Here is a 12195-nt window from a genome sequence, read left to right on the forward strand (position 1 = left end):
TACAAGTTCTGGGCATGAGGGGGTAGAGTCCCATAATTTCTAAAACTGCTTTATAAATGGCTGGTTAGATTCCAGAGCCCTATCAAACTGCGATTGAATGTTTGAAGTAAGCAATTGAGGTGTTTACTTTTGCAAACAAGACGTCTGGGACCTGCTGATAATTACTTGGAGTAATGTTTGGCTGACCGTCTCTCCAACACCCCCCACCCCCGCTCGCTGAAGTGTGTTCCACTTCTATCTATAACCATAGGCCAGCGCCTAATGAAAACCCAGCAAGTGACAAGTTTGCTTACTTTGAGTTCTAGCCTCACTCCACTCTTAAGGACATAAATCGAAGATAGTCACTAATAAATCCATTAAAGAGTTCTGGAGAAACTTATTTTCCCAGAAAGTGCTTTGAATATGGAACTTGTGACACATGGTGTGTTTGATGCGAAATAGTATAGGTATATTTCAGAGAAAGCTAGGTAGAATATGTGAGAAGAGAAACTGCTGATCAGGTTGGATGGACTAGGGGTCGGAGGAGACTTGTGGAGCAGAGGGGGAGGCGGTCACATAGTGGTATTGTGGGCTAGTGGTATACTGGACTAGTAATCCAGAGATGCAGGATAATAATCTTGGGACCCGGGTTCAAATCCCAAAGGACGACACAGTAGCACTGTTGCTTCACAGTTCCAGGGTCCCAGGTTTGATTCGTGGCTTGGGTCACTGTCTGTGCGGAGTCTGCACATTCTCCCCGTGTGCGTGGGTTTCCTCCCACAGTCCAAAGATGTGCAGGTTAGATGGATTGGCCATGCTAAATTGCCCTTAGTGTCCAAAAAGGTTAGGTGGGGTTGCGGGGATAGGGTGCTCTTTCCAAGAGCCTGTGCAGACTCGATGGGCCGAATGCCCTCCTTCTGCACAAAAATTTTATGATTCTATGATAAACACTGACATGGAACAGGTGGGCTGAATAGCTTGTTTGAGTTTTAAATTCTATGTAAATATGCTGGTCACAGGTGGGTTTTGATGTTTTCACTGCGTTTTGTTCCTTCAGAGACAAGCTGTCAGAACTCCATGGCAACATGTTTGTGGAAGAATGCACCAAATGTGGCAAGTAAGTTAGCTCCATTTCCACAACCACACATTCCTGGGTTTAATGAAATGAAATGAAAATCGCTTATTGTCACAAGTAGGCTTCAAATGAAGTTACTGTGAAAAGCCCCTAGTCGCCACATTCCAGCACCTATTCGGGGAGACAAGGGAATTGAACCGTGCTGCTGGCCTGCCTTGGTCTGCTTTCAAAGCCAGAGATTTAGCCCTGTGCTAAACAGCCCCTATTCAAATGCTGCAATAACAGCTGGATAGATCTCATTTCATTCAAGGACCTGTGTATCATTCCCCCCTTTTTGCAATGTTTTATTCAAAAATTCAGTCAATTGGTTGGACTCTCATGTTTTATTCAAGATTAATTTCAATGAACTGTTGAAATACCTTAAGTTTACGAGAAGCTCAAATGTAATCATTATCAATTATTCATTCCCATTGGACAGACTGCTGATGTGTCTAATAGCTTTATTTTGAAAAGAAAAAGTTTATGAAAAATTGTGGGGCATAAAGTTTAGAGGGTGTTAATTAAATGTTTGACACGTTAAATGTTGAACACATGCTGCCACATATCCATGGCTACCGACTGTCCCACCACCTTACAACTATTGTTGCTAGGTCTTTGTCCACATTGATCTGTGTAGCCTTTTTGACATGGTTGACTACGCCATCCTTCTAAAGCCACTTTGTTTGTTCAGCTCAGTAGAATTGTCATTGCCTGCTTCCACTCGTCCCTGCCCGCAAGCAGGCAATATTACACAAGAGGAATAGATTGTTTTTGTAGTGAAGAGGAAATAAGGCCAGCAGCTTCACTTGAGATTGTAAACAGCCAGAGACAATCCCTGGAATTTTCTGGCCATCCTCGCCAGCATGATTGTCCGGTCCTGCCAACAGCGGACCCCCACGGGTTTCCTGGTGGCAGGGCTGCATAGAATGGGAAACCCCGTTGACAGCAGCAAAACAGAAGATGCCGTTGCCAGCCGACGACAGGCCGCCTCTGCACCGTGAAGATTGCTTCAATGGGAATTGAAAATCCCGTCCAATATCTTTGTCGGGAGAGGGGGAAGCGTGAAGGAATCAGTGACGAGGGAATGAGGTTTTACCAGGGCTTGACGGCAATGACTTTGGTCTTCCATATTGATAACTAAATAATCTTCAGTATTGGCTACTCTTCCCACCCGGCACTGTTGCCTCTGGAGCTCATCAAAGATCTGTCCCTAATAAAAACAGCAAAATGCAGCAAGAGTGGAGCATATTTGAAGAGAATAACACTGTTTTGAGTCCATATAACCCTTCGACAGAACATAGACAAAGATCTGTCCCTGATCCCTTGTTCTTCATACTTCTCCTTGTCAGCTTCATCAGCAAACATGAAGTTATCTTCCCCATTTACAGTGAAGGCTCCCAACTTTGCCTTTCCGTACCTCTTTAATCCCTCTTCTGCCTCTTTTTTCTGATCTGTTTTTCCAATATCCAGCCTTGGGTGAGTCCCAGTTAAACACTGGGAAGACCAAAACCATTGTCTCCAGCCCCCCCCCCCCCCCCCCCCCCCGCACAAATGCCAGTCTCATGTCACTGATTCCATCTCATTTCCCAACCCCTGCCATTGTCTCAGGCCATTCAAAATCTCAACCACGGGCTATCTTGCTGTGACCCCACTTCCTCTTCATCACAAAGACAGGGACTTCCTGGATCTATCAACTTGTCAAAGACAGGGCAGCACGGTGGCCTAGTGGTTAGCACAACCGCCTCACGGCGCTGAGGTCCCAGGTTCGATCCCGGCTCTGGGTCACTGTCCGTGTGGAGTTTGCACATTCTCCCTGTGTCTGCGTGGGTTTCGCCCCCACAACCCAAAAATGTGCAGAGTAGGTGGATTGGCCACGCTAAATTGCCCCTTAATAGAAAAAATAATTGGGTAATCTAAATTTATAAAAAAAAAACTTGTCAAAGACAGGTTAGAGGCGTTTGATAAATTCAAATGGTTAGCTTTAGCAATAGCTGAACCATATTTTGTTCCAGTATTTTCCGGACTGGCAAGCACACAAGCTACACAGCTCATAGGCTGCACTTCTAATCTGATTGTTCAGTTCAAAGAACAAAATTATTAATTAGTATTATTAACTATATTATTAATTCTCATATAGGCTACACTTTGCGCTCAACTTAAATTTGTTGCATGTATTTCTGGGACTAACAGGAAGGTCTCATTCTGTAGGACAAAAACTAGCTTTGCTCCATTTCTATCTCCCGTCCATTGAATCCCTGCAGTGCAGCAGGATACCGTTCGGCTCTTCCAGTCTGCACCGACCCTCTGAAAGAGCACCCCACCTCGGGCCACTCCTCAATCCAAACCCGTAACTCCACCTAACCTACACATCATTGGAGGAGCAATTTAGCATGGCCGATCCACCTAACCTGCACATCTTTGCCCTTGCCAATTTGGTGACCATTTATATTTCACAGGCCAGCAAAGAGGCTGCAATACTGTATCCTGTATCTGTTCCTCCAAATCTGTGTCTCCTCCCTCCCCCCACTCCCAACCCAACCCACCTACTCACTCTTGCACATATAATGAGGACAAGAAGATTTGAATCTTGAGGCTTGGGAATGCAAATGTTGACCCTCTTGTTTGGGATTCTGGCCCATTAAAGTTTGAGTAATTGCAAATCAATCATTGTGCATTTAATAATTTTCATTGGAGTCCATGTGCAGTGCAGCAGATCTTTTAGCCTTCGTGCTCCATAACATTTCCCATTTTAGCTGTGTATTATAAAATTGCACTATTATGTGCGATGAATGCAATTTAAGACTCTGGTGGTTTTTATGAAGATGTAGAGCTTGAGTGAACTTGCTGTGTAATGCAGGAACAGGTGAGACTATTAGACAAATTGGTAGTGAAAGGCAAAGCTTGAATGCCAGCTACATTGTCTGGTTCCATTACGCCTTCAAAAGGTTGAAAGCTTTTCATATTTTTTTGATTATAGCATTTTTATCAGTCTCAGTTGCTGCTATTATTTTAAAGTAACCACTACACTTCATCCTGTTAGAAATTATTTAATGCAAATGCACAGCTCCTCTTGCTCACTGAGTTCTAATATTGTGCTCATAATTCCTGAGCAGTGAAACTTTGCATTGCTTTTGGAGCTTGAATAATTTTGTAGATCCACCTCCCCTGGCTAGCTTTCTGCATCATGTCATATCTTTAGTAATTGTATAATGTATGTTATGTTAGATGATATACTCTATCCTAGTTTGCTTGGACAGAGAAAAGTAGATTCATGGTAATGAAATGCAGTTCATTAACCTGTTACTGTGTTTACAGTTATTGAGGGCATAGCATTAAAAGCAGTAGTTGCCTGGGGTTAGCACTGCTGCCTCACTGCGCCAAGGAACCGGGTTCGATCCTGGCCCTGGGTCACTGTTCATGTGGAGTTTACACATTCTCCCTGTGTTTGCGTGGGTCTCACCCCCACAACCCAAAGATGTACAGGGGAGGTGGATTGGCCACGTTAAATTGCCCTTTAATGGGGGAAAAAAAGAATTGGGTAATTTATTTTTTTTTAATCCGTAGTTGCTGAGGTGTTTAATTTCTTCTGACATTCGTTTATTCCTCTTGGTTCTAATCATATAGTTAACACCCTCTGTTGGAAGAAAACTATTGCCTATCACTATTAATATGATCTGAAGACAAAATTACACTTCAAATACTACAGAAAACCTGAAAATCAATCACTGTTGGCTACAGTTGTATAGGAAGAACCTTGGAACAGGAGTAGGACAATCAGTTCCTCGAGCCTGCTCCACCATTCAATGAGATCATGGCTGATCTTATTGTGACCTCCCACCAACCCCTGACAATCTTTCACTCCTTTTTTAAATCACAAATCTATTTAACTCTGCCTTAAAAATATTGAATGACTAATATTCCACTGTCTTGTAAGTTAAGAGTGTTCCAAAGACACACTATCTTCTGAAAGAAAAAAATCCTCTAATTTCTGTGTTAAATGGGCAACTCCTAGTTCTAGATTCTCCCATAAGAGGAAACATCGTCTCCACATTCACTGTCACAACTGCTCAGGATATTAAAGGTTTCAATCAAGTCACCTCTTACTCTTCTAAACTCTAGCAGATGCTTTGACTTTCTGTCCAAACCTTCCTCATAAGACAACCTACCCAATTCTGGTATATCCAGAAAACCTTCTCTGAACTGCTAATTCATTTACATACCGTATATACTCGCGTATCCTTCGATCTCGCGTATCATGCGACCCCTACATTTTCGTCCCCAAAACATGATTTTATGGTATACCTCATGTATCATGCGAGTCACTTTTTTGGAAATCTGAAGAGTAGTATTCTTTTTTTAAATTTTTTTTTAAAATTTAGATTACCCAATTATTTTTTCCAATTAAGGGGCAATTTAGCGTGGCCAATCCACCTACTCTGCACATTTTTGGGTTGTGGGGGCGAAACCCACGCAGACACGGGGAGAATGTGCAAACTCCACACGGACAGTGACCCAGAGCCGGGATCGAACCTGGGACCTCAGCGCCGTGAGGCGGTTGTGCTAACCACTAGGCCACCGTGCTGCCCCTGAAGAGTAGTATTCTGATGGGAAGAGTGGTTTCTGCTGTGAAAGCTGTTTGCGATTCGAACAGCTGTCCAGCTGGCTTTACTAGCGTCGTTCAGTAACTTGCCGTTTCCATTCATAAAAACATGAATGGAAACGTCAAGTGGCTGAACATCTTCCCATCAGAATGCTGTGGTCAAAATCTGAAGAGTAGTATTCTGATGGGAAGATGTTCAGCCACTTGACGTTTCCATTCATGTTTTTATGAATGGAAACGGCAAGTGGCTGAACGATGCTAGTAAAGCCAGCTGGAAAGCTGTTCGAATCCGAACAGCTCTCTCTTCCCATCAGAATACTACTCTTCAGATTTTGACCACAGCATTCTGATGGGAAGATGTTCAGCCACTTGACGTTTCCATTCATTTTTTTATGAATGGAAACGGCAAGTGGCTGAACGACGCTAGTAAAGCCAGCTGGATGCTATGTGACTTATCTTGGCCAGCATTTCACACCCGCGAATTTTGTACCTCACGTATCATGCGACCCCCGAAATTTAGGCTTCAAATTAGGTGCTCAAAAGTCGCATGTTACGTGAGTATATACGGTAATTCCTAAATAAGTAGACCAATACCGTACACAACTCCAGATGTGGTCTCACCATTGTCCTGTACAATTGAAGCTTAACCTCCCTACATTTACTTTCCCCTCCCTTTGCAATAAATTATAACATTGTATTAACTTACCTAGTTGTGCCAACATGGTAGCCTTTTGTGATTCACGCATAAGGACTCTTAGATCCCTCTGCATCTCCGAGTTCTGCAATCTTTCACCATTTAGGTAATAAGCTTATTTCTTATTCTTCCTTCCCAGATGGACCATTTCACATTTTCCCATATTGCCAGATGTTTGCCCACTCACTTAACCTAGCCATGTACCTTTGTAGTCTCCTTGTATCCGCCTCACAATTTAAAAAAAAAAAGTAAATTCAGAGTACCCAATTTTTTTTCCCCCAATAAAGCGGGCAATTTAGCGTGGCCAGTCCACCTTACCTGCACATCTTTGGGTTGTGGAGGTGAAACTCACCCAGACACGGGGAGAACGTGTAAACTCCACAAAGACAGTGACCCAGGGCCTGGATCGAACCCGGGTCCTCAGCGCTGTAGGCAGCACTGCTAAGCACTACGCCAGTGTGCCACCCCACCACCTCACAACTTAATTCCCTACCTATCTTTGTAACATCAGCAAATTTAGCAATCATATATTCGCTTCATCTAAGTAATTTATAAAAATATTGTTCAAAGGGTGAGGCCCGACACTGGTTTGGGCAGCACGGTACCATAGTGGTTAGCACATTTGCTTCACAGCTCCAGGGTCCCAGGTTCGATTCCCGGCTTGGGTCACTATCTGTGTGGAGTTTGCACTTTCTCCCCGTGTCTGGATGGGTTTCCTTCGGATGCTACGGTTTCCTCCCACACTCAAAAGATGTGCAAGTTAGGTGGATTGGCCATGATAAATTGCCCTTAATATCCAAAAAAAAAAGTTAGGTGGGTTACTGGGATAGGGTGGAGGCGTGGGCTTGGGTGGGGTGCTCTTTCTAAGGGCTGGTGCAGACTCAATGGGCCGAATGGCCTCCACTGTAAATTCTATGATTCACTGATCCCTGTGGCCACCACTTGTTCTATACTGCCAACCAGAAAATGACCCATTTCTGCCAACTCTGCTTCCTGTTAGCCAGCCTTACTTCTATCCATGTCAATATGTTGCCCCTGCACCGTGAGCTTTTATTTTCCACAGTTTTGATGTGGTACCTTATCAAATGCCTTCTCGAGATTTAAGTATTCAACTCCTGTCATTTGCAACCCCCGTATCTCAAATTTGTTTATCTGTGTGAATGTACCAAATCGCGGTTAGCAGCTTCAAGATTTTACTCATCCATGATTTAGACTCATGTTAAACTGTTAAACTCGCACCCGGCCCATATCTTTTCATGTAGAAAGTGTGCATTATGCATGCATTGCCTCTGCGCATGCACAATTTCACCGTTCGCGATTTCGTCCTTTGTAAGATTGCACGGAAACAGAATCCCGGAGAACAACCAGACTTAACCAGACAGTACATCCACCAGTTTCCCTTTATCCACAGCACATGTGAATCCTTTAAAGAACTCCAGGAAATGAATGAAATGAAATGAAAATGAAAATCGCTTATTGTCACAAGTAGGCTTCAAATGAAGTTACTGTGAAAAGCCCCTAGTCTCCACATTCCAGCGCCTGTTTGGGGAGGCTGGTACGGGAAATGTGATTCTCCTTTCCAAAACCATGTTGACTTTGCCTTGAATTTTTTTCTAAGAGCCCTGCCATAACATCTTTAATCATAGTTTCTGACACTTAGACCATGGGCTGTATCCTTATTTTTAAAAAAAATTTAGATTACCAAATTCTTTTCTCCAATTAAGGGGCAATTTAGCATGCCAGTCTACCATCCCTGTACACCTTTGGGTTTGTGGGGGTGAGACTCGCGTAGACATGCAAAGAATGTGCAGACTCTACACTGAAAGTGACCCGGGGCCGGGATTGAACCCGGATCCTCGGGGCCGTGAATCGTGCTGCCCCGATTTGTATCTTTATTCTATTTTACCTACCTTTTGTACCATCTACAAGTTGCACTGCAGTAACTCACCAAGATTCCCTTGTCAGCACCTTCCAAACACACAACCACTGTCATCTGGTAGGACAAGAGCAACAGATACCTGGGAACCCACCACATGAAGGTTCCCTTCCAAGTTACTCACCACCCTGACTTTGACTTTCACAACTGAACAAAAATCTGTTGATCAGTTTTCGGTTGACACCAAACCAGCAGGAACAATTTCTTGGGATCGATAGTTCCAGATTTCCACTACTCATTTTGTGTGAAGAAATGCTTCCTGGCATCACTCTTGAAAAACCAATTTTAAATTTATGGGCCCGTTTTTTGTACTTTGCCACCAAAAATATTTATCTCATTATCAAACCCTTTAAAACCTTCATATTGATCCCCATTAACCTTCCGTAGTCAAGGGAATGCAAACCTAGATTATGCAGTCTGTCCTCATAATTTAACCCTAAAGGTCCAGATTTCATTCTGTTAGAAGAGTAATTTGCTTGATCTATCCGATAGGCATCTCTTACTTTTATTTAATTCATTCATGGGATGTGGGTGTCGTTGCTTAGGCAAGCATTTATTGGCCATCCCTAGTTTCCCTTCATAAAGTGGTGGTGAGTTGCCTTCTTGAACCAGTGCAGTCCTTTAGGTGTAGGTGCACCACTGTGCTGTTAGGGAGTTCCGGGATTTGTCGCAGCGACAGCAAAGGAACCGCAATATATTTCAAAGTCAGGGTGGTGAGTAACTTGGAGGGGAACCTTCAGGTGGTGGGTTCCCAGGTATCTGTTGCTCTTGTCCTTCCAGATGACAGTGATTGAGTGTTTTGAAGATGCTGACAAGGGAACCTTGGTGAGTTACTGCAGTGCAACTTGTAGATGGTACAAAAGGCTGCCACTGTTGGTCCATCCGGTTTCATTTCTTTTTTGTGTTTATGTAGCGCTTGAATACAACTGGCTAGGCCATTTATGAGTGGCATTTAAGAGTCAACTACATTGCAATGGGTCTGGAGTCACATGTAGACCCGACCTGGTAAGAATGGCAGATATCCTTCCAGAAAGGACATTAGTGAACCAGATGGGGTTTTTTGACAATCGACAATGGTTTCACGGTCACCATTAGACTTTTAGTTCCAGATATTTTATTGAGTTTAAATTCGACCACTTACCATGGTGGGATTCAAACCCAGGTTCCCAGATCATTATGCTGGGTCTCTGGATTACTAGTCCAGTGACAATACCACTGTGCCACCTCCTCCCCTTTGCTACCTGATTGGTGCTGGATGGAAATGAAGAGAGCAGTGCCTTTAACGAGAGTGTAGTGCATGTGATTTTTGTGTTACTGTGAGCTAGCTTGTTAATCCACTGGCTCTTCTCTGTTACAGACAGTATGTTCGAGATTCAGTAGTTGGAACAATGGGGCTGAAAGCCACCGGCCGATTATGTGACGTTAAAAAGGCACGAGGCCTTCGAGCATGCAGGTATGAGATCGTGGTCGCATTCTGATGCACACGTTATATTGTTATCTCCAAACATTGAATAATTATGATATATTTTGAAACATTGACAGTCTGGGCCACCTATCATGTCTGTTTACTCTGACTTAATTCCAGAGCAAATGTTAAATGTTTCTAATTCTTCCCCATCACATTTGGTGATATCAGCATTTCTACTTTTTTGGACCCACCTGAAGACAGTCTTGTCAATATTGAGTTCCACAGGCATTGTCCACTCTCTAGTAACTTACCTAAAAGGACACAGTTTGCAAATTAGGCTATAAACAATGAAAATTGGCAGATAATCAATCAAAGAGCTCATCACTGCCAAGCCTTTTCCTGGCCTCATCTCACTTCTGTGCATGTGGTAGGAGTTTCAGGGTAATGTTTCGGATTGAGAATTGATTGAGAACCCGAGACCTGGCACCAAGTTACTATTGACAGTGATTTTATTTAATTGCATTTAAATTGAATGTAAAATAAACTCCCTGATGTGATTCCTGGTTTTCAATCCATGTCAGAAATCTAAGATCTTATTGATCTTGCTGTAGTGATGTTAGATGAATGGAAACAAAGAAGATTGAAAGGAGAATTGTGAGTAAGGAATTTATTGTGGAAAAGTTGAGTATTGCTGGCCACCTATGCAAGGGGCTGCAGGTGTTACTTCATCGTGACAGCCTTGACCCATGCAATTAATTGTAAAATGCCTGCCTTGCAACTTTGAACCCAATTGTCAGAGTGCATACAATGAGAAACTATAGAACGATGCACACATATGATGTATATTGAGATCTCTGCAACCACTTCTGTTTGATCATATGAAGTTCATTAAGGGGAACTTTAAAATGCGCTTCAACTCTGATGGTGCTGAACACCAGGGATGGTGTTTCAGTGCCACAGCCTGGAAATGGTCCCAATATTAGCCTTACAGTTTGGAATTCCAAATATGTCTCCATCCACAGTTAGAGTGCTTCTGACCATGTTATAGTTGAACATAAAGGGGACTATATTTTGGTCAAGTATTCGTAAGGCCTTCAGACCTTCTGAACCATTTATGCTTCATCAGGGAGATATTATGCTCTGATGGGAATAACCTGGATAAATTGCATCAATCCCATTTTTGGCCAGAAAGTAGGAACAGGTTTCTGGTGCTATCATAGTCTCAGCTGTGCATACCAAAGGTGAGAACGCCTTATGAGTGTTATGATCCCAGTTGATGTTATTACTGGGCATGAAGATCCCAAGGTGGAACCTTGGCTCAAAAGGCCGTAACTTTTAATTTTTGTTGATAAACATGGAGAAACAGAGTCACAGGATCACTAATTCCATTCAACAACAAGAAAAAATATTTATTAAACATGAAAAGTTGAATTATTTCACAAAACTGCTTTATTCATCCTGAGTTTAATAAATACACAAATTTAAAGATTAACATGGATTACAAAGTGCATTTTAAGATACATAAACACAAAAAACCCTTTTTAATCACGGAAGATGACTGGTCAAAAACACACTCTGCTCTGAACCCAAGTTATGTTCTGTGATTTTCTCCTCTGAATCTCTCCAGATAATTGTCACATGAGAGTTTCCAAACTCCACTCCCAAAAATACACTTCAAATTCTTCTCTCACAATGACGCTTAATAATACTCCTTAACAGTTTGCATTCCGAAATCCAGTCTACGTTTTACAAATGACTTCTTCAAACAGAGCTTCTGCTCCACTTTTAACATCAAATCCAATCCAGGATTTCACACTAACCCCTTTAGTATTTATTTGGCTTGACTGCTGTGCAAACTGCTCATAATTGCTTTAACTTTTAATTCCCAGATTGTATTAAAGTGACATGAAACATTTCATCTACCTCCTGAAGTCTGCTGTCCCATTTTAAATTTAGTTACTGCGGATTGTTTCTTTAACTCTGAACACCTTGTTTACTCTCCCTTGAATTCTTCTGAACAATACCTTGGTCTCTGTTCACTTAACTCCAGAATTCTTTGGCAGTCTTTCTGTCCCAATTCCCCATCTTGTTCTCTCGGAAGCTTGCATCTTTGCATCTCCTTTTTTCCTAATCTTCTTATCATGGCAGAGTTGAGAGCTGTTCACTCCACCATGGCGTAGCTCCAACTGTTCTGGCTTCCAGTTAATGGCCTCCATTGCTAAGCAACGCCGTGCTACTACTATTTTATCTTCACGCTGCAGCCCTCTCTAAGCACAGTAGAAGCATAGTTCGAACTTAACCAACCGCCATACATAGAAACACCATTTGAATCTATCTCTAAGTATTACCTTTCCAAGTACAGAAACATTAAATTAAACACACTTAAAACTGCACCTTATTTCTTATGTTTACCAAAAGAAATATAAATCCCTTCAAACTACCTTTGTTTTCCTAGCATCAGGCC

The 12195-nt window shown here is 42.5% G+C and overlaps 1 protein-coding gene across 2 annotated transcripts in view; it reads left to right on the forward strand.

Annotated features, from left to right (window-relative positions):
• The window catches only part of sirt6 (sirtuin 6), a 70818-nt gene that overhangs the window by 43907 nt on the left and 14716 nt on the right, over positions 1 to 12195 (forward strand). For both annotated transcript variants that reach the window (XM_038777308.1, XM_038777309.1), the window contains 2 exons: positions 1037 to 1096; positions 9681 to 9776. In XM_038777308.1, the coding sequence (XP_038633236.1) occupies positions 1037 to 1096; positions 9681 to 9776 (156 nt within the window). The remainder of the gene's footprint in view (positions 1 to 1036; positions 1097 to 9680; positions 9777 to 12195) is intronic.

Source organism: Scyliorhinus canicula, chromosome 18 (assembly GCF_902713615.1).
Source record: "Scyliorhinus canicula chromosome 18, sScyCan1.1, whole genome shotgun sequence".
NCBI classification, from domain to species: Eukaryota; Metazoa; Chordata; class Chondrichthyes; order Carcharhiniformes; family Scyliorhinidae; genus Scyliorhinus; species Scyliorhinus canicula.